At 39.6% G+C, this 24,315-nt stretch overlaps 2 protein-coding genes across 4 annotated transcripts in view; one reads left to right on the forward strand and one right to left on the reverse strand.

Annotated features, from left to right (window-relative positions):
- Positions 1-24,315, reverse strand: part of LOC132504251 (BICD family-like cargo adapter 1) — a 95,192-nt gene that overhangs the window by 32,665 nt on the left and 38,212 nt on the right. The window lies entirely within an intron of this gene.
- LOC132504238 (small ribosomal subunit protein mS38-like) lies at positions 18,355-19,169 on the forward strand. Its single transcript, XM_060121435.1, has one exon. It carries the CDS (start codon positions 18,501-18,503, stop codon positions 19,098-19,100), a length of 600 nt encoding a protein of 199 aa, XP_059977418.1. The 5' UTR covers positions 18,355-18,500; the 3' UTR covers positions 19,101-19,169.

Here is a 24,315-nt window from a genome sequence, read left to right on the forward strand (position 1 = left end):
AACACTGGGGTGCATGTATCTTTTTGAATTAGACTTTTCATCTTTTCCGAATATAAGTCCAGGAGTGGGATTGCTGGATCATATGATAACTCTATTTTTAGTTTTTTATGGAAGCTCCATATTGTTCTCCATAGTGGCTGTCCCAATTTACATTCCCACCATCAGTATAGGAGGGTTGCCTTTTCTCCACACCCTCTCCAGCATTTACTATTTGTAGACATTTTGATGATGGCCATTCTGATTGGTGTTTGGTGGTACTTCATTATAGTTTTGATTTGCATTTCTCTAATAATTAGTGATGTTGCACATATTTTCAAGTGCCTGTTGCCCATTTGTATGTCTTCTTGGAGAAATGTTTATTTAGGTCTTCCGCCCATTTTTTGATTAGGTTGTTTGCTTTTTTTTTTTTTGATATTGAGCTGTATGAGCTGTTTGTATATCTTGGAAATTAAGCCCTGTTAGTTGCATAATTTGCAAATATTTTCTCCCAGTTCGTAGGTTATCCTTTTTGTTTTTTGTTTCTTTTTGGGTCGCAGCACGCGGCACACAGGATCTTAGCTGCCCGACCAGGGATCGAACCTCCCGCACCCCCTGCAATGGAAGCACATAGTCCTAACCACTGGACTGCCAGGGAAGTCCCTATTTTTCAATTTTCAGTTTCTGTAACAGAACCCCAGAATATGGGTTTGTTTTGAAAATACATTTTGTTGATTTTCCCCAATCTTTCTATGTGTGTATGTACAATTACCCATGATCATATTACTCATATAGATTTTTTCATTTTTCATTTAGCCTGGTTTCAGAAACATTTCCATGTTATTTACTATTACACTTCTTAATTGTCACTTTAAGTGACTGCATAATATTCCATCAAGTAGATATGTTATGATTTCCTTTACCACTCCCTTATTGTTAGGCATCTGGGATTTCCCCATATTTTGCAATTATAATGAATACGTGTCACCCTGGTGGTGGTAGCAGAACTTTACTACTAGTAGAAGTGGAATAGAAAACCTAAGTTTTCCAGTAGAATGGAAAAACTGAGTCAGAAAAGTAGATGATTATACTTTAGAATAGAAAATCTACACCAATTTGAACCGAAAATGGGTTTATGATTAGCCTTTGCTTAACTGGAAAATCCAATTAACCTGAAGTCTGTATTTTCTTACTTTCAAGGTCTTATAGTTAAAAACTTTCAAATTTGGTAATAGGTGCCATGAGCTTACTGATAGTAAAAAGGAGGCTTATCATGTAATATGCTATCTTGATTATTTATAGTAATAAAAGCAATAGCCATCTACTAGATGGTAAGTAAATGCAAAAATGTATGATAGCCTTTTGTTCTCACTAGGCTTTAGTATGCCAATCCCTCCCAAAGCCTTTCAAAAATAAAACTCAGAAGTTAAGTTTGTTTTGTATTTATATTTTACTTAATATATAAAGATAGTAAGATTTTCACCAATACCTTTCCGAAGAGGAGGTTTCATTTCTGGTAATACAGTGGGATAGGTTGTTTGGACTGACCTTCCTACTGAAAACAGCTAAAAATACTGGATAAAGTGGAAAAGATTTCTTAAAAGCATCAAAGAGCTGACAAGATAGTAACGGAGTCACATTAATATTTCACATATGCAAATTATTACAACCAACCAATGGAACACAAACAGTAACAAATAAGCCTAACTACACCACAAATAAATAGCATAACCACAACTGTAGGGGGCCAAGAAGAAAATAACTTACTTAAATAGCTTTGGAAAACAGTCTTTTGACTGTATACTGTAAGGTTCAGGGAAAAAAGAACTCTACAGAGCTACTGAACTGTAGTTAATAAACTTGTTTCTCACAGATGTATGGTTTAGCAATTCTAACATTACTGTATGTGTTTAATAGAATTGAACAAATAAGTAAATGTACCATGGATAATGAGAACTGGATTCTCTTGTGGAAAAAAAAAGTAACAAATAAAGAAAGAGGGAAGGCTAACATGAACTCTGTGGTACTGGATTAGAACTGGAGACATCAGAATGAACTTACGGTTTTTAATACATATATAAATGGAGAGACTGAGAAAGGATTATAGATATCTGTTTATGAATGTGTTAGCATTTCCACACTTATTTCCTAATTCTGTCTTCTGAGAGGGCCTAAAAGTAATGACATTCTACTGCTCTCATTGGTTTCTATATACCAATCTCTAATAAATGAACTAAAGCTCCTTGGAGAAATGGCTTGTTCCAGCGTTGGGGAAGGAAAAATACAACATGAGCCTGGAACATCTTGTGATGCCAGAAAGAAAGGAAGTGCTCAAAAAATGATGGAGGTACACTGAATGGACATAGGAGTCAACTCGAAGGAGCTCCCAATGCCTAAGGCTGGGACCATATGATCAATAAAACAAATGACGACAGCAATGGATTATAATGTGTAGAATAAGATAAATATTCATGAGTCCACAATGATAAGTAAATAATTGGATAAATTAATTAATAAAGGAAGAGAGGCAGCTCTTCCTTACAGAAGAATTCCAATTAATAAATGTAGAAGGACCACTAGAGACAGAAAATCACCATTAGGCAAGCATCACAATAATAACTGTTCCAGGCAAGAGCCAGAGGATGGGGACTTCCCTGGTGGTTCAGTGGCTAAGACTCCATGCTCCCAATGCTGGGGGCCCAGGTTCAATCCCTAGTCAGGAAACTAGATCTCACATGCCGCAACTAAGAGTTCGCATGCTGCAACTGAGACCCGGCTCAGCCAAATAAATAAATGAGTAAATACACAAAAAAAGAGCTAGAGGATGAATGCTAATAACTGGTGGGCAAAAGTCTGACAAGAAACAGGATATTTATATCTCCCTGTAAGACTTATTAATTACAAAGAGGAAAAGAGTAACTTCTCAGTGGAGAAGCCTGGCAGATACTACCTTAGCCGAGTGGTAGAAGTTAATATCACCAGTAAAAAAATATATATATCAACACCTCATGTCCTCAATGTGAAACACTGAAAAGGGCACAACTGCATTTCTGTGCTATTGCTGCAAAATTGCATAACCTAATTTAATCATGACAAAACACTAGACAAACCCAAATTGAGGGACCTTCTATAAAACAATTCATCATTACTCTTCAAAAGTACCAACTTCAGGAAAAACAAACCAACACTGAAGAACTGTCAGAGATTGCAGGAGACAAAATAAACATGACAGCTAAATACAATATGGGAGGTTGAGCTGAAACCTGGGCCAAAAAAAGGATGCTGGTGGGAAAATTGGCAAAATTCCAGTAGGTATGTAGATTAGTTAATATTGCCTCAATGTTAATTTACTGGTTTTGATAACTGTACTATGGTTATGTAAGATGTTAGTATTAGGGGAAAATAGAAGAAGGGTATATGAGAATCTCTATTTTTTTCCGTAACTTCCTTATAAGGCTAACATTATTAAAAAAAAAAATACCATATTGGTAGTGCCACTAGACACTTGGCAGGAGAAAACAAGTCATCTCTGAAGGATGGTAACTTCATCCAAAGATCAAATAATTTCCATAAATAATTTTTTAATAAAAATAAGCAGATTGGGCTTCCCTGGTGGTGCAGTGGTTGAGAGTCCGCCTGCCGATGCAGGGGACACGGGTTCGTGCCCCGGTCTGGGAAGATCCCATGTGCCACGGAGTGGCTAGGCCCGTGAGCCATGGCTGCTGAGCCTGCGCGTCCAGAGCCTGTGGTCCGCAACGGGACAGGCCACAACAGTGAGAGGCCCGCGTACCGCAAAAAAAAAAAAAAAAGATTATAGTAAAACAAAACCAAAAATACCCATAGAAACAAATACTCATGAGCAAGAATCACCACAAACAACAACAGAAACATTCATAATGACTTCAGATACTAGAATTATCAGATATAGATTGTAAGACAACTGTGATTATGTTTAGATAAATAAAAGACATGATTAAAAATATCTCTGTGGAACAGGAAAATATAAAATACAACTGACCAGACTGAAAATGACACAAGATGTCTAGCAATAAAAAACAATCCTTTGAGTTCACATAGCACCATGGACACACACCTCTAGCAGAGCACATATTACATTTTATTACAGTTATCCATTTGCATTCCTTCTCCCTCACCACATTTTATGCTTTTTAAGGTGAGGGGTGACTGAGTCTAATTCATTTTTGTATTCCCAGTGGATAGCACAATGCCTGGCATATGATAAGTATGCAAAAAATGTCTGAACTGAACTGAACTAAATATCTTTCATGGCTGACAGAAACTGCCCTTGAGCAATTAAAAGAATCAAGTCTAAATGTATAGTAGTATAGCTACTATAGGATGAAAAAAACAAAAGTAAAAATCTCCAAAGAACTAGAGTAGACACACAGACCCCCAAATTTAAGTCAAAATGTTAACAAAAGTTTATTAAGCTTTTACTGTGTGGCCAGATTTATGCTATGAACTAGGGATACAATAGTGAGGAAGACAGATCTGGTCTCTACTTTAGGTTCTAAAAATGTCAGAGCTGGAACTTACTAGAAAAAACAACCCAGTTATTTGAACTCCCTCATTGCACAGATAAGGAAACTGAGGCCCAGAAGGGATGCATAAGGGTCACATAACGAGTAACTGAAAGGTAAACAAATGAGATACCAATTTAGGGAGAATGACTGAAAAGAATGGAAAACCAAATCACAAAAAACAGGGACTTAAAATTTTAATAGCAATGCAGTTAATAGAGAAAGGTTAGAGAATGAGAAAACAAAACCAAACCTGAGACATGGTAAGTAGAGTACTGATGTTTGCAAATATTCAAAGAAAAACATTTTCTTTTCCTGGTCTCTCATCTTGGGTTTCAACTAGATTAACTATTTTAACCTCTCTCCTGCTAGACTTTGAGCCCTAGTATCCACATTATTTAGTACATCACTGGTGCTTAAAACATATTTGGAGAATGAATGGTTTATGTTTTATCAGAAAGTCAGTTTTCCTATCAAGTTCTATTTTTCACTTTAGAATACACAGTATCCTCTCTAGACTTTGCAAAGTACTACTTTACTACCAAGCCAAAGTAAACACAGAAACAAACACCTAACAATTCTTTCAAGTGAAAAATTTAAGATTTTAACAAAATGAAGATAAGTTTCATAATGATCAAGCTTTTCATTTTATTTTAGCTTAATGGGATTATGATTTTCTGAACAACCCAAAGTTCCATGCCTGTTACAGGTAGACATTTGCCCGTCTAATCCATGTTGGGTTACTGGGTTCTTGTAAGTTTATGCTGTTACATGATAATGGTGTGGCTATGGACATCTGCTGTACTACTTTACTAATTAATACTATCTTAGTTCAGATATGTGATGCAGACAGATGAAACTCACTTTGTACCCAAGATTTATGTAGAAGGATGTTCACTGCATAATTGTTTGCAATAGTAAAAGACTGGAGGCAACCCAAGTGTTCACTGTTAGCAGATTGGATGTATCAGTGCAATGGAATGCTATATACATCTACCTGCATTAATATGACAGGTGAGAACTCTACCACTGAATCACCCACGCACTGATTACTTGCATTAATATGGAAAGATTTCAACAATGTAATATAAAGTGAAAAAAAACCCAGCATATTTGATCCTATTTACCTAAGATTATGTGTATATGTTTATTTAAGTGCACACATGCATAGAAGGCCTGGAAGGCTGTTCATCAAAATGCTATCAGTGATTATCTCTAGAGGATGAGATTCCTAGTGATGTTCATTTCGGAAAAAAATTTGTCATAAATTTTGAATATTCTATAGTAGTGTGTATTATCTTAATAATTAGGGAAAATAAAGTTATTTTATTTAAAAATAGGTAGGGCTTCCCTGGTGGCGCAGTGGTTGGGAGTCCGCCTGCCGATGCAGGGGACGCGGGTTCGTGCCCGGGTCCGGGAGGATCCCGCGTGCCACGGGGCGGCTGGGCCCATGAGCCATGGCTGCTGGGCCTGAGCGTCTGGAGCCTGTGCTCTGCAACAGGAGAGGCCACAACAGTGAGAGGCCCACGTACCGAAAAAAAAAAAAAAAAAAATTAACATCAAATAAAGATCAGAAATTTTAGTAATAATGAGGCTTGGGAGAGTGATACAACAATCACAACAAACCTCAGACAGCATAAGCTTAGAAAGATTGAGGGGGAAGAGAAGTTATTATTATTACTTTTAAACTTTTAAAGTTCTAAAACTTACAGTTTCATGTCCCTATGAGGTATATAAAAAATACAAGACACAATCTCCATCCTCAAGTAGCTGAAGGAGAATGAGATGAACACTCGTGAAGAAGCCAATACAAGGTACAGAATAAATATTTGTACATACTGACAGGTAGTAAGAGAAATGCACAAATAGCTCAAGACAAAATATCGTAGATGTCTTAAGAGAAGGAACAACAAAGAATACAGCTGTGTGATCTTGAGAAAACTATACAATCACTATACCTCAGTTTCCTCATCTGAAAAATGGTGACTAAAAGATCTACCTTAACAGTTATGCCAGCATTAAAATGAAATAATGTTAGGGAACCGTGGACCGGAACCATCTGCCCTGGCCAGGCATGAAAATAACGCTTGCATAAGTTGTCTCACAAGAGAAGGTCCCAATAGGGAACAAGGAACTGACAAACTGCCGCCAACCAGAAGAATGAGGAGGGGCCGAAAAGAGGGAGGAGATGCCAGCCCATAATATATCCTGCCAACCTCCCAGAAACACTCACCCTGGAATCCATACTGACTGAGAGATGTGCATGCCACCAGGAAAAGCCCTGAGTCAGACCAAACATGGGCATGAGCAAAACGACCGGGCACAGACAACCCGGAAATTAACCCCCATCTCCACAAAACCCGAGACTTTGAGCCACAACGATGCAGAGCAGTTCTGGGTTCCTCACCCTGCTGCTGCTCTCCGCTTGAGCGCCACTTTTCAATAAAGTCTTTTGCTTCATCAGCACGTATGGCTCCTCGGACAATTCATTTCTGAGTGTTAGACAAGAGCCCCTCTTGGGCCCCTGAAGGGGTCCCTCTCTGGTAACAATAATGTAGATAAAATGTTTAGCACTGACTAAATATGTAATATGTTATAGCTATTACTATTATTTATGATAAAGTGAAAACTCCAAACAGAATACTGACATTTGCTCAAAGGAAAACATGCAATTTGAAAGCTGAAACCTCCGAGACTATCTGGCTCTAACCACTAATTTGGTGGCTGATGAAACTGAGGCATGGGTCAACAAAGTGAGGCCTTTGATATGATTTGAGTGAGCGAAAGTAAGGTCCTGCCTAAGATTACACAGCTAGTTGGCGCTTGACTACTATTTTCAGTTTCTTTCCATTTCAATACCATTATTTTTCTTTTAGACAAAAACAGAGTCACATATTGGATGATTTTCAGGGATGCCAAAAACTCATCCCCTAGAATAAGGAAAGCCCGATGCCACTAACAATGTTTATTACTCATGGGAGGGAATGCCTGCTTGTATGAGATATGTGGAAAGCTGCTCTATGACATTTAGAAAGTGTACGCCCACCAGATAGGGGCCATGTCTAATTTTGTTTTATTTGAAAGAACTTTAAAATTAGAGCACAATAACGGTTTTATTATCATCCTTTTCATCATTATCACAAACGTAATCCCTCAGCATCAAAGACCTTAATTGAAAAAGAAAAAAAGGAGAAATGTTAATCCACTTTTGTTTCTGGACGAGGGCCATTATTCAATGTCAGATCCCTACTGCTAGTTAAAAAATATATATTTCAGAAGAAGTCAGATTTTTAAATTTTTATTTTTAAATGTTCTATGAGGACTCATATAATAAAACAGGCCCTAGATATTGCCAATATACTGTATTCATAATCAAAACTTTTCATTCATGTAGTATTTTTTTCTTTTTTAAACCAAAATGACACAATACTGTGTTCACTCGATGGCCTGGCACTTTGCACTAACTCCAACATGGATAAAACACTTGCTTTCTATGCTTTTAATTGAGGATACAGAGATGAATAAAACTCAACTCTTGTGGGAAAACTGTCTTCCAAATTCAGGCTCTGAAAAGAACACGGTCTTTCCTCTCTACCAGTTACTGCATTGTGTAACCTCAGGCAAAACTGCAGCACTCTTTGTGCCTTAGTTTCCTCCCTTGTAAAATGAGGATAAAGTGGTAGCTGCCTCAAAAGGTCATTGTGAGGATGAGATAAATTAATCTATGTAAAGTGCTGAGAAGAGTGCCTGGTGCACAGTAAGTACTGCATGTGCGAGCTGTTCTGTTGCTACTATTGTCTGCATCACTATTATAGCTCTAATACCCTCAAAGATCAACTGAATTGAAGACCTGATGTTCAAGTCATTGGCCCAGAAAGTCTAAAAGATTAAATACAAAAGAGGACAGATCTTAAAAAGCCTAAGAAAATTTGGCATAGAGATTGATTGGAGAGAATGACAGCCCTCACTGAGGCCGTGTTGCGGAGAATCTAGGCACTCTCTTTTATCCATGGATGTGGTGTGGTGACCATAGAGAAACCTTGAAAGGTCTCAGGGGTAAAAAAAGGGGAGTGGATATGGAAATGTAGCCAAGCTAAAAGAATTACTATCCAGCTAAACTGAGGAACTGCATTGTCTGCAAGAACATGTCTATCTTGGAACAGGCCTCCCTGTTCCCTCAGGGTTGAAAATACCATGAGCACTGCAAACTTCCCAGAATTCGAAATGTTTATGCTTTCAAAAGATTACATGGAGATACTTGGAAAAGAAACTGAGAACCTTTTCATAATAAACAGGAAGGCTGAGGGGGAAGATAGATACTTTGAATGACATTCTACTTAAATTTTAATTTAGGTCAGTGATGGGAATGGGCTGGGGTAAGTAGACACTTAGGAGTCCTTCACAAGAAAACAAATGGTGTTGTCCTAGGGACACACTCAGGATTCCCTTAGAAAATAACTGTCACAGCTAATCCTAATAAAGAAAGAAAATTCTAGTATTATTAATGTTTTTTATTTCTTTTGGTCATATGGCTCACCCGGGGACTCATCTAGACCTTAAAGGTTGGAATGTTCAAATATTCCTGTTTGGGAAAGGGTTTAGGAAAATTTGCTTTCCAAACTGGTGGTCACTTTCTTCTTCCCACCACCATAAAAACAAAACTATTAATCAAATTATGCTTTTTTCTTTTTTCCCTGTACAAGCCTCTGTGATTTTGCTTATGGTGTGCTCCCTTCTTGGAATACCTTTCCCTGAAAATTTTCACCTGATAAATTCTTAACCTTAATGGCCCAGTTCAGAGGTGACACCTGTATCGCTTTTATAATCTCCTAGGGTAAAATGACTACATTATTTGCAGTCCTGTAATAATACTCTATTTTGAGTATTACATACTCTATTCTGTTTATTTGTTTACTACACAGTCTGTTCTGTTTATTTGTTTACATGTGTGTTTTCTCTCTTACACTGTGAATGACTTAAGAACAGGAAATTGGAACTCATATTAATCTTTGTTTGCTTAAAAAAATATACAGCACATAGTAGGTGCTCAAATGTTTACTGTATGAGATAAAATCTGAACACCTTAAGTGAGTACTTTTTGAGATAGTCAAGCTAAAACTGGAGAAAACAGAAGTGGGATTAAGCTAAACCACAGGAGTGTCCCTTTAGCAAATTTCCAGCAGGATCATCAGGTAATTAATGAGATAATTCCCTTTGATTTAAATAGCCCATCCCCAGGAAAGGGCACTGTTTCCTCCTATAGGTCATCACCAGGACTCAGGCGGATTTACTTACTGCTTTGATGTAAATTACCTATGACTGATCTGCTGATTTGCTGATTGGTGCTTCTACATATACCTTCACTCTGCTTTTGCATGTGGAATCTTTTAATACTCAGAACCCACAACTTCTTCCCCTGTGCCTTCTATAAACCTCACAGAAGTCTTTCTTTTATAAGGTCATTACTGATTGATAGGAAATAGATTTGAATGAAATCCTTTTTGGAGCTTGTCATTAAGTAGGCACCCCCGGAAGTATATATATGGAAGTAGGCTTTAAATTCAGATTTATTTGGGACTTCCCTGGTGGCCCAGTGGTTAAGAATCCGCCTTTCAATGCAGGGGACGTGGGTTCAATCCCTGGTCAGGGAACTAAAGATCCCACATGCCACCGCGGGGCAACTAAGCCCACACTCTAGAGCCCATGCACCACAACCAGAGAGCCCTCGTGCCACAACTACTGAGCCCACACGCTCTGGAACCCACATGCCACAACTAGAGAGAAGCCTGCGTGCTGCAACGAAAGATCCCGCATGCCGCAACTAAGACCCGATGCAGCTAAATAAATAAATATTTAAATTCACATGTATTTTATCCTGAGAGAAGCCCATGTTCTTTCAGTTTGGGTTGAATGCAACAAACTAAATCTGAGGAAAAGAAAGATAATGAATATTTATTAAGCACTTTCCATTTCCAAGCACTGCTCTAGGTAACACGTTATTTCATTTTATCTTAACAATGCTATAGGATATGTCCTGTTAACCTGTTTTAAGGATGAAGAAAGTGAAGCTAAATGAGATTAAGTCACATAGTTGAGGTCACTTAATCAGTAAATGATAGAGCTAGTATTCAAATGCTGGTCTGATCTGAAAGCCAATGAAAATGCCACTCTACAACCACACCCACAGGAAAAGGCTCCTCACACCTACCTCTGGTTAGGTTTACCAGCAACAACCAGACCTCCAGTGGGCACTTCTTCCTGAATGCTTTCAGACAGCTTTTGTAATTTATCTCCAGCCCTGACCTCTCCCCTAACTTCAGGCTCCTCTATCTAACTGCCTACTCAACACATCCAGTTGGATAGCTGATGTGCATCTCAAACTCAATGTATATGAAAACCGAACTCCTCATTCTAGGGCCCTCCACCTCAACACGCTTTACCTGCATCTTCCCTTTCTCAGGAGATGGCAACTCCATTCTTAGAAGTTTTAGGCCCACACAAAGGAATTATCACAGATTCCTTTTTTTCCCCCTTCTACCCACCACATCCAATCCATCTACAAATCCTGTGGGCTGTACCTTTGAAATTTACCTCAGAGGGCTGTTATGAGCATGAATGAGTTGATGTTTATAAAGCTGTTAAAACAGTGCTTGGCATAAGCATTATGAGTATTTATGAAGCAAAAGAAATATCCATCATCCTACTGCTACTCTCTGTCCCCACTTTTCCACCCTAGGTCTGGCCAGTATCATCATTCACCTAGACTACTGACTGCAGTAAGTCATCACCTAAGTGGTCTCCCTCTGCTTCCAGCCTTGCGTGTCCTCCTAGAGTCTACTCTCCAAACAGCAGAGCAATTCTTTAAAAACCCAAGTCATATCATGTCACTGCTCAAAACAATCTAGAGATTTTCCATCTTACTCAGAATAAAATATAACAAAGTCCTTATCATGGCTTATAAGACTCTAAAAGATTCCTGCCCTCACCCGCCCTCATCTCTGATCTGCTCTTTTATCCACTGTGTTCTCTCTGTTCCACTCATCCTGGCCTCCCTGCTGTCCTCAGCCCTGTCGAGCATACTCTTCGTCACCGTCCGTGCATTTGCTATCCCGCTGCCTGGAACGCTCTTCCCTTAGATATTCACAAGGCCTGTTCCCTCACTCACTCGTGTCTCTTCCCAAATGTCATCTCATCAGAGAGGCCTTCTTTGTTCACCTGACCCCTACATGTGTCAATCTCTAGTACCCCCCTGTTTAATTTTAATCAAGAACACTTATCACACATGATACTTAGCTTGTTAATTGAGTTATTGCTTCTCTCTCTGCCCCTGACGTCAGTTCCAAAAGGGCAGGGGCAGGGCCTTTATTTCGTTTGTCACCGTAACCCCAATACTCAGAACTGTGCCAGGCACATAGTAGACAAATTTGTTGAATACAGGGAAAACGTGTATATATTCATTCATTTTCAACTTACAGTTGTCTATAACATACTCCTAAAATGTCACAGAGAACAAAACAAATTCTATAAAATACCCCATATTACAGGATGAGTTCAGTTTTCAGTAGGAAAATTTTATTTTTAAACATTAAGAATTTTATTTTTAAATCTTTCATTTGAGTAAAACTGACAGAAGATGAGTCAAGCCAGTTTTACCTTTGTACCTAATTACTTACCAGTAGTCACAAAACTCTATCAATAGTTACAAAAATATCTATAACTGGGATATAAAAGCCTTTTCCCCCCTCAGATTTACCTTATTGGTTATGTCCATTTTGCAAAAACTATTCGAACAGAATTCAAGCATAATGATATTCCCTTATGGAAAAAATCCATGGCAAGATTTTTTTCTTAAAAATGTCTCCCACAGGGGCTGCCCTGGTGGCACAGTGGTTGAGAGTCCGCCTGCCGATGCAGGGGACACGGGTTCATGCCCTGGTCCGGGAAGATCCCACATGCTGCGGAGCGGCTGGGCCCGTGAGCCATGGCCACTGAGCCTGTGCGTCCGGAGCCTGTACTCTGCAGCGGGAGAGGCCACAACAGTGAGAGGCCCGCGTACCGCAAAAAAAAAAAAAAAAAAAAAATTTCCCACTAAATGTTCAAACATGGAAATGTGGAAGAACAGGGTTTAGATTTTGGAGACAGCAGCTAAGTGGCTGGGTGATCTCCTATGGGACATCCTACAAGTAAATTTGGGCATTTGTTGATGAAAATACTTCTCACAACTTGCCTTACTAAGATTATATATCATCTGATGGTTGCCATGGAAATAGCAATAATGCTAACAAGGTTTGGCTCCATAGGGTTTTACCACTGGGTGCAGAATTACTTTCTGTGACATCACTGGGAGCAATACAGATACTATGTGGGGATAAAAGCTGGTGAGACTTAAGTAGGGGAGCCCAAACTCTTCCTCCAAATCAGAGCCAATCCATTCCTCACCCTGATAATACCTATACTTCATCATCTAAGTTCTGATCCTCTTTAAACCCTACATCCTCCACAGAGCCTAATAAACCCTAGCTCTCAGTTCTTGCTTCTGTCTCTCAATTCATATTTTTAAAATGGCCTTCATATCATAATTTAATTATCTAATGATAGCATCTTACATGGTTCCCCAGATGCAAACTGAATGAACAATCCCTGAGTGCCTATCCTGCACCAGGTACCAGTGCTAAGTGCTGTCACGTGAATTATTTCCTGAAGTCCTCATAATGATGCCTGTTAGGCAGGTATTAGTAACACACTATTTAGACAAGGAAACTGAACTTTGGAGAGGTTAAGTTACTTTCCCAGTATAACAAGTTATTTCCTCAAAACAATCACTAGCGTTTGACTATAGGCTCCTCAAGGAAAGGGTGGCTCACCTCTTACCACTTCTCCAGGATTCAGAAAGGGCTTGGCTCACAACAGGCAATCAGTTGACAAAAAATGACTTAAAACCAACAGTGAAAAAAATAAGAACTATGCTTGGTATAAGCAAGTGGGGAGGCAAAGACTGCTGGGACTTTTGTTTGTTTTTGTTTTAAGAAATCAAACATACTGAAAGACTTCTAATGATGTCCATTTGAAAAAAATATTAATTAAAAGATATTATATTAAGCTCTAACTATGAACATACTGTTTGGTCATGATCAGTTGTGAGATATGTTGCAAGTCATTTGTTATTACTAACAAAGTAATGAAGTAAATATTTCATTTCTTCAGAAAATTTCAATAGTCACAAATTCAAAATGTTCACTCGCTATATTTTCTTGACCAGAAGAGAAAAGGTATTGTATTATAGTTAGAGCTAGCTCTCTGGGCAAATTAAACATGTGTCTTGATGGAAAAAAGGTTAAGAACCAAAAAGTATTGGGACAGGGATCACCTGTCACGGGACTCCATTCCTAACTGGGTGAACATAAGCAATTCATGTAAGCAATCTGGCCTCAGTTTCCTCAGACCTTCAAACACATGGGACAAACTAACTCTACCCACAGCCAAACCACCCTTCAGGGGCAATTAGACGTTACTTTGTGTTCTGAGTTGGCATCTGTTCTATCTTCTTGTTTCTCCAAAATGGTGAGGGAGCAAGAGGAGCTTACTGCTTCTGCAAACTGCCTAGTGTGTTGACTTCGTGAAGACGAAACCCATAAGCCTTGAAGTTGACTCAGTTGTCTCCTGAGAAAAATGGAAGGTCAAAGGATGAGTCTCTTTTTAAAAATTCAGATTAAGAAAAACAGAGGGGCTTCCCTGGTGGCGCAATGGTTAAGAACCTGCCTGCCAATGCAGGGGACACGGGTTCGAGCCCTGGTCCGGGAAGATCCCACATGCTGCAGAGCAACTAAGCCCGTGTGCCACAACTACTGAGCCTGCACTCTAGAGCCCGTGAGCCACAACTACTGAGCCCGTGTGCCACAACTACTGAAGCCCGCGCACTCTAGAGCCTGTGGTCCGCAACAAGAGAAGCCACTGCAATGAGAAGCCCGCGCACCACAACGAAGAGTAGCTCCAGCTTGCCACAACTAGAGAAAGCCCGTGCACAGCAACGAAGACCCAACGCAGCCAAAAATAATCAAAATAAATAAATTAAAAAATAAATAAACACACCTAAACTTAAAAAAAAAAAAGTAAGTTGTTCCAAGTGAATGTCCACTTCTCAGGAAGAGTTAAGAGATTAAAAGCATATCTCACTTTCTCAGCAATTAAGTACATAATGAAAACCCATTTCCGACTTCTCCAATGTGTTGGAAAATTGATTAGTTAATGTCTGCGAAGGCTTTCAAGTATAAAGTGCTATCTCACTGCTAAGAACTATTCTATTTAAACTTGTTTCTGCTTCCTTTCTGTCACCTCCCGTCTTATCTGGGATGCGATGGTGGAGATTAATTAACTGCAGTCTTATAAACCTGAAACTTCTCGGGAGCAAGGAAGCTTAAAAAGATAGAAATGAAAATTTCCGCACTTTCAGACAGAGGCTCATTTAAATGTCAGAATAATTATTCCAAACCAAAAAGAATCCAAACAACCTGCCACCTCAGAGCTCCTAGGTAGAGGAGAAGGTGCTGTAAAAATCAAAATGATCATTCATTAATAGACCTAACATATTAAGAGGAAGAGCAAAAAGCAACAATTCCAAATAACATGGTAATCCAATACTATTCCAACACACAGTTATTGAACATCCACCACAGGCAAGGAAAGATGTTAGGCACTGACTAGGACGCAGCCCTGCTTTCAAGGAAGGACATGAAACAGGTAAATGAACACACGCATTTTACATCTGCTAAAGTGAAAGCAACAACATAGAAGCATGCATATTAAAACATTCAATTGATAGAACTTAAGTTCTGGAAAGTGAATCCTCAAAGCATACTGAATCACTGTCTTTATTTATACATTTGATCATGGATAATTGCTATTTCTATACAATGAGAATCAACAGCTCTAAGCTTTCCCGCCAATCAGCCATAATTACTACATAAACCCAAATGAATGGGTATTAGGAAGCATGAAAGAAGTACATTTCCAGATGGACCTAGAGTTTATCATACTAAGTGAAAAAAGTCAGACAGAGAAAGACAAATATTATATGACATCACTTATACGTTGAATCTAAAGAATAGTTCAAATGAAATTATTTATAAAACAAAAACAGGGACCTCCCTGGTGGTCCAGTGGTAAAGAATCCGCCTCCCAATGCAGGGGACATGGGTTTGATCCCGGGTTGGGGAACTAAGATCCCACATGCCGCAGGGCAACTAAGCCTGAACGCCTCAACTATAGAGCCCGTGTGCCGCAAACTACAGAGCCCACGCATTCTGGAGCCTGTGTACCACAACTAGAAAGAGAAAACCTGCATGCCACAACTAGAGAGAAGCCCGCACACCATAAAGAGCCTGTGCGCTGCAATGAAAGATCCTGCATGCCTCAACGAAGGTCTCACCTGCCGCAACTAAGACCCAATGCAGCCAAAAAACAAAAACAAAAAAAAACAAAAACAGACTCACAGACATAGAAAACAAATTTATGGTTACCAAAGGGGAAGTGGAGGAGGGGGGAGGGAGGGATACATTAGAAAGAAAAAAAAAGGAAAAGAAATACATTTCCAGATGAATCTGAGGAAGAAAACGAGTCTGATGATCCAATACAAGGAAATTGCTTACTGATTCTATAGTTTGCTGCCACACTAAACAAAGTGTAGCTAGTTTACACTGTAGAAGAATTAAACTAGAATAAAGGCTATCCTTCTGATTATGGAGTAAATCCACAGAAGTCCTGAAATTATCTTCCATGGTTACACTTTCTGACCCATTTATTTTACTGCTAGGAATCTATCTTGAAGAATAATCAGAGAAGGGACTTCACTGGTGTTGCAGCGGTTAAGAATCCACCTACCAATGCAGGGGACATGGGTTCAAGCCCTAGTCTGGGAAGATCCCACATGCTGCGGAGCAACTAAGCCCGTGTGCCACAACTACTGAGCTTGCACTCTAGAGCCTGCGCCACAACTACTGAGCCTATATGCTCCAACTACTGAAGCCTGCGTGCCTACAGCCCATGCTCCGCAACAAGAGAAGCCACCGCAATGAGAAGCCCGCACACCGCAACGAAGAGTAGCCCCTGCCAGCCACAAAGGAAAGGATCGATTACCATAAAAGTCTGGAGAGTGGTTCCTCTGGAAGGAGGGGGTGTGCCTGTGGAGGGGCTTGTAAGACCTAGAGCATAGGGGCTCAGTTAAGTCAGGCTGACTCCTGCCCACCAGCAATGGTGAGATAACAAATAAAAAGTTTGCTGATCCCTGCATCCCTTCAAAGAAATTGGCATATGAAGCCAAATTCCAGTTTGGGAGCCTCCTGGATGATCTTATATGCCAATCAGAGTCATAAAATCACATGTTATGGTCTCTCCAGGGACCAATGGCCCAGAAACTTCAGTTCAAGCCCAGCACTCCCACTCCAGGGAAGGAGACCCACCACCAGGCTGCAGCTCTCAAACCCCTCTGTGTTTAGTTAACTTTAGTACCATGATTTTAGTTAAAAATAAGTCCAGTCATGCCTTGATTGTACTTCGCATGTTCCCAAACCTGTACTCATTAAAACACAATTCTTGGTTTGTCAGGTAATCTTATCCATTTGAAATCTTCTTAATCTCATTTTTACAGATAAAATATAATTTATGTTAGTCTAAAACTAATACTGTTTCATTTTCCAATATATGAATACTAAATTATATGAACCAAAACCATATGACCATAGGAATCATAGGAAAGTTACGTGCGAAAATTTAGTTGGTGATATGCTATTTTTATCAAAACGTTCAATGACCACAAAGGATGAGAAATTATGTTCCAGTATTTGGTGGTGCTGAAAGCAGAATCCTTCAAAATCAATGCCTGAAAACGCCACAGATTACATGTCTTGTCAAAAGCGAGAAAACACAACTGAATAATGGAGTTTCTCACATTATCATCATAAATGTACATCTTCTAGCCAAAAATGTTTGATTTGAATCCAGTAAGCTTTAATATATAACCTCCAGTTAATAGGAAATGCCAGGGAATAGAAGAATGAGCTAAATGTCACTATGAGGAAGCAGCCAGACAAATACAGAAGCTGGAACTTTCTACAGGTCAACTGGCCCAGCTTCTTCAACATGTCAATGAAAAAGAGGAATTGTACTACAATAAATAATACTTAAGGGACCAGATACAATGCAACAAACATAATGCATAGTCCTGGATTGGATTCTGGTTTGCAAACCAAGAGTAAAGTACATCTTTGAAGGTCAATTGGGAAAATGTGAATATGAGCTTGAAATTAGGATAATGAAAAATTACTGCAGTGAAAATAGAGACTCCACTTTTAAAGGGTGCACACAAAATCCCACCTGCTCCAGGACCCAGGGCAGAAGCAGTAATTTGAAAGGAGCCTGGGTCAGACACACTTGCTGATCTTGTAGAGTCTCCCCGAGAAGCAGGAGGCAACTGGAGCTCACCCTAGGGACAAAGACACTGGTGGCAGCCATTTTTGGGAGCTTGCTCTACCATGTGGACACTGGTGTCAGCAAGTACCATTCTGTCCATCAACAGATGAATGTATAAAGAAGATGTGACACACACACACACACACACACACACACACACACACACACACAAACAGGAATATTACTCAGTCATAAAAAAGAAAGTAATTTCACCATTTGCAACAACACAGATGAACCTGGAGGGTATTATTTGCAAAGTGACTGACAAGGGATTAATCTCCAAAACATACAAACAGCTCATGCAACTCTATGTCAAAAAAACAAACAACCCGAGCGCGGTGGAATGGTCAGCTGAGTCTCCCGGTTGCGTCTGGGAAGAGTCGGCGTGAGGCCGTGGTGTGCGGGCTCCAGGGACGGCGGAGGCGACCGCCGCTGGCTGGGGCTTGGGGCCTAAGACCCGAGCGTCGACACCACCCGCGCACTCCGCTGAGTGCCTGGGGCCGCCGCCAAGCACAGACCATGTTCATGGTGCGCCTGACTTCCCAGCTGCTCAGGACTGTTCCCCGGGCAGGTTGTAGTGGGCCTTGGCCTGTCTGCGAGGTGTTGGGCAGGCATGCCTGCAGGCCTCGCTACAGCATGCAACCAATAGGCCCAAGTGGGGTTGCCTCCCTCCCTGACAGGCGGGTCCACAAGGAGCTTGAGGAGATGCTGGTCCCCAGGAAGATGTCTATCAGCCCCCTGGCGAGCTGGCTGACCGTTCGCTACCTCCTGCCCAGACTGGATGCTGGGGCCCCAGGGACTGTGTCTCCAGCCCAAGTCTATGAGTGTCCACCCAGCCAGGTGGGGGAAGGCGTCGAGCAGGGGGGTAAGGAGGTCTGGGACGCACCCCAGATACAGTCCAAAAACGTGCTCAAGATCTGCCGGCAGAAGATGAATCATCACAAGTACCGCAAGCTGGTCAAGAGGACCTGGTTCCTGCGGCAGAAAGTCAGGGAGGGACGCCTGAAACAGAAGCAGATGAGGTTCGAGAGAGACCTGAGGCGCATCTGGCGGAAGGTGGGCCTGAAGGAAGCCCCCGCAGGCTGGCAGACCCCCAAGCTCTACCTGAAGGGCAAATGAGTCTCGTGTGTCCCTCCCCCAGCCCTGTTACTGCTGATGACCCACTGTAATAAATATTTGGAGAACTTAGCCATCAAAAAAACAAACAAAAAAACAAAACAAACAACCCAATCAAAAACTGGGCAGAAGATCTAAATAGACATTTCTCCAAAGAAGACACACAGATGGCCAAAAGGCACATGAAAAGATGCTCAACATCACTAATTATCCGAGAAATGCAAATCAAAACTACAATGAGGTATCACCTTACACTGGTCAGAATGGCCATCATCAAAAACTCTACAAACAATAAATGCTGGAGAGGGTGTGGAAAAAAGAGAACCCTCCTACACTGCTGGTGGGAATGTAAAATGGTACAACCACTATGGAGAACAGTATGGAAGTTCCTTAAAAAACTAAAAATAGAACTACCATATGATCCAGCAATCCCACTCCTGGGCATATATCTGGACAAAACCATAATTTGAAAAGATACATTCACCCCAATGTTTACTACAGCACTATTTACAATATCCAAGACATGAATGCAACCTAAATATCCATCAACAGAGGAATGGATAAAAAAGATGTGGTACATATATACAATAGAATATTACTCAGCCATAAAAAAGAACAAAATAATGCCATTTGCAGCAACATGGATGGACCCAGAGATTATCATACTAAGTGAAGTAAGTCAGACATAGAAAGTCAAATATCATATGATATCACTCATATGTAGAAACTAATTTTTTTAAAATGATATAAATGAACTTATTTACAAAACAGAAACAGACTCACAGATTTCAAAAACAAACTGATGGTTACCAAAGGGGAAACGTGGGAGGGAGGGATAAATTAGGAGCTTGGGATTAACATACACAAACTACTATATATAAAATAGATAACCAACAAGGACCTAATGTATAGCACAGGGAACTCTACTAAATATTCTGTAATAACCTATATTCATTCTTTTTCAGATTATTTTCCTGTATATGTATATGTATAACTGAACCATTTTGCTGTACATCTGAAATTAACACACCATTGTAAATCAACTACACTCCAATAAAATTTTAAAAAAATTTTTAAAAGAAGATGTGACACACACACACACACACACACACACGGGAATACTATTCAGCCATTAAAGAAAAATGAACTTTTGCCATTTTCAACAACATAGATGAACCTGGAGGGTATTATGCTTAGTGAAATAAAGTCAGAGAAAGACAGATACTGTATGTTATCACTTATACATGGAACTAACAAAATAAAACAAACTAATGAATATAACAGAACAGAAGCAGACTCACAGATATAGAGAACAAACTAGCGGTTACCAGTGGGAAGAGGTAAGGGGGAGGGGCAGATTAGGGGTACGGGATAAAGAGGTACAATTTACTACGTAAAAAATAAATAAGCGGGCCTTCCCTGGTGGCACAGTGGTTAAGAATCCGCCTGCCAATGCAGGGGACACGGGTTCGAGCCCTGGTCCAGGATGATCCCACATGTTGTGGAGCAACTAAGCCCGTGCGCCACAGCTACTGAGCCTGCGCTCTAGAGCCCGTGAGCCACAACTACTGAGCCCACGAGCCGCAACTACTGAAGCCCACACGCCTAGAGCCCGTGCTCCGCAACAAGAGAAGCCACCACAATGAGAAGCCTGCGCGCTGAAACGAAGACTAGCCCCCACTCACAACTAGAGAAAGCCCGAGCGCAGCAACAAATAAATAGATCAATAAATTATTTTAAATAAATAAATAAATAAGCTATAAGGATATATTATACAGCACAGGAAATACAGCCAATATTTTATAATAACTTTCAATGGAATATAATCTAAAAAGTTTCAAATCACTATGTGTACACTTAAAACTAATGTAATATTGTAAATCAATTATACCTCAATAAAAAATAAGTTAAAACAAAATCTCCAAGGCAATGAATAGTAAGTGCTAAGTCAGTGATAATGAGCTCAGAAAATGAAGCAATCACTGCTAGAATGGTGAGGGAAGTCTTCACGAAGGAGCTGAACTGCCGGCTGGTCCTGGAAAAATGGGCAGAATTTGGATAAGCAGAAACTGCCCATTCTTTAACCCATCCGTCCGCCTAAAAGTGACAGGTCTATACGGAGGACAGCCTCGCTAGGCCATGAGATACTGGGACCAAAAGCCCCCCCCAGATAAGCAAGCAAGCAAGCAAGCAAACAAACAAACCTCCCTTTAAACCCTAATCAGCTGTTCCTCGTTTTTGTCATGGCTCATGCCCAGCGTGACCCCAGAGCCACACCAGGAAGAGAAGCATCGATTTATTCTGTCCTCATTTTCCTAAAAGATTCCCTCTTCCTGGCTTCTGAGAATGGAATGTTTTGCCTCTGAGAAAGGAAAATTCTAACACAGGGCCTTCGTATACATGTAATGGATTGAAGGGAAAGTATGGTGGAAGGAATTTTATTTTGAGACTGTCAAGGCAGCAGATACAAAATGCCCTTTGCAAACTGCATAGGGTTCTACCACTTTCATGAATGCACACACTCCAGTCTTCTTTCTTTTTGTGTTTTGATCTGACTCAGTCATTCATATATTCAACAGACGTTTGATAAGCACCTATCATGTGCCTGGCACACAAAGTTACAGACACAAATACAAAAGAAACTGTGAACAAACGCTGAACTCTAGTTAATGGTATACATCCTAAAGTATTAAGGAGTAAAGTATACTGATGTCTCCAACTTCCTTTGAAATGCATCAGAAAATAAGATAAAGTGATGGATAACTTGATGCCTTGCCTGTAGCTGGTAGTCAGTTCTCAATAAATGTTTGCTGAATTTGTGAAAACCAAAACTAGAAAAATTTAAACAGAATAGATTCTAAGTTCATATCTGGAAGCATATTCTATCTGAGAAATCTGAAATCTGTTCAAGGCTAAAGTTTTTGATCCCCTGGGAAATAGGACACCTAGAGACAAACTGGAATTTGTTATGTCCAGACTGTGGATCACTCAGGTGCTGTGGGAAGCAGCAGAGGCAAAAAAGAACTCATGGGACTTCCCTGGTGGTGTAGTGGTTAAGAACTCTCCTGCCAATGCAGGGGACACGGGTTCAATCCCTGGTCCGGGAAGATCCCACATGCCATGGAGCAACTAAGCCCGTGCGCCACAACTACTGAGCCTGCACTCTAGAGCCCACAAGCCACAACTAGAGCCTGCACACCACAACTACTGAAGCCTGCGCACCCTAGAGCCCATGCTCCACAACAAGACAAGCCACTGCAATGAGAAGCCTGTGCACTACAACGAAGAGTAGCTCCCGCTCGCCCCAACTAGAGAAAGCCCGCATGCAGCAACAAAGACCCAATGCGGCCAAAAATAAATAAATTAAAAAAAAAAAGACACTCGAAAAGATGTATGCACTTCCATGTTCACTGCAGCATATTTACAACAGCCAAGATATGGAAACGACCTAAGTGTCCACTGATGAATAAGCAGATAAAGAAAATATGGTGTACATATATACAATGGGATATTATTCAGCCATAAAAATAATGAAGTCTTGCCATCTGCAACAACATGTATAGACGTAGAGGGAATCTGCTAAGTGAAATAAGTCAGACAAAGAAAGACAAATACCATATGATCTCACTTATATGTGGAATCTAAAAAAAGCAAAACCAAAACCAAAAATATACCCAAGCTCATAGATACAGAGAACAGATTGGTAGTTGCCAGAGGCAAGGGTGGGTGAAACAGGTGAAGGAGGTCAAAAGGTACAAATTTCCAGTTATAAAATAAGTCATGGGGATGTAATATACAGCATGTTGACTATAGCTAATAAAAGTTTTTATAAGGAAAAAATTTTCTAACTATGTATGGTCACAGATGTTAACCAGATTTACTGTGGCTATCATTTTACATTATATACGAGTATCAAGTTATTATGTTGTACAACTGAAACTAATATAATGTTATGTGTCAATTATACCTCAATTAAAAAAAAAAAAGTGAAGTGGAGAGAGCAGACATCCTTGCCTTGTTCCTAACCTCAGGAGTCTTTTGCCATTTAAGTACGTTACCTGTAGGTTTTTTGTAAATGACCCTTATCAAAAAGTTCTCTTCGATTCCTAGCCTGCTGAGAGTTTTCATCAGGAATGGATGTTGGATTTGGTCAAATGCTTTGTGTCTGAGATAATCATATGGTCTTTCTCTTTTAGTATGTTAATAGGTGAATTATATTAATTAATATTTGAAGGTTAAATCAACCCTAAATTCCTAGGATAAACCTCACTTATTTTTAATTTATTTAGACTTTTACGGCCCATAATATGGTCTATCTTGGTAAGATGTGTACTTGAAAATAATGTACATCCTGCTATTGTTAGGTGGAGTATTCTATCAAGTCTAGGTCTAATCAGACCTGGTTGATGGTTGGTTCAAGTCTCCTATATCCTTATTTTCTGTTTACTTGTTCTATCAGTAATTAAGAGAGATAAATTGAATTGTGAATTTGTCTATTTTTGCTTTCAGTCCTATCACTTTTTGCTTCATGTATTTTGAAACTCTGTTATTAAAGGCATAAACATTTAGGACTGTTATGTTCTCTTGAGTGACCTCTTCACCATTATGAAATGGGCTTCTCTATTGCTGGTAATATTCTTTGCTCTGGAATGTACTTTATTTTATTACATTATTTGATATTAAATAATGTAGCCACTTCAGCTTTCTTTTGACTAGCAATAGTATGGTATAATTTTTCCATCCTTTTATTTTTAACCTATTAGTGCCTTACTTTTTTATCCAATCAGACAGATTCTGCTTTTTAACTGCTGGTGTTTTAACCATTTACATTTAATGTGACCTATTGATAAGTTTAGGTTTGAGTCTATCACCTTCTATTTGTTTTCTACTTGTACTATATGTTCTTCTATTTTTCCTCTCTTTCTGCCTTTAAAAAATTAATGAAATATTTTTATGATTCCATTTTATCTTGTTTGTTGGCTTATTAGCTATAATTCTTTGTTTTATTATTTTAGTGATTGCTTTAGGGTGTATGATATTCATTTTAACTTACCACAGTCTACCATTAAGTGTTATCCTTCCACTTCACATATAGTATAATAATTTTATAATAGCATACTTCCATTTCTCCCCTTCTGACCTTTAGGCTATTGTTGTAATGCATTTTATTTTTACAAATGTTATAAACCCCATAATACACTGTTATCATTTTTGTTTA

The sequence above is a fragment of the Lagenorhynchus albirostris genome, chromosome 14, assembly GCF_949774975.1.
Source record: "Lagenorhynchus albirostris chromosome 14, mLagAlb1.1, whole genome shotgun sequence".
NCBI classification, from domain to species: Eukaryota; Metazoa; Chordata; class Mammalia; order Artiodactyla; family Delphinidae; genus Lagenorhynchus; species Lagenorhynchus albirostris.

Coding starts and splice junctions, on each gene's coding strand:
- LOC132504238 (XM_060121435.1), top strand. CDS start 18,501: ATGTTCATGGTGCGCCTGACTTCCCAGCTGCTCAGGACTGTTCCCCGG.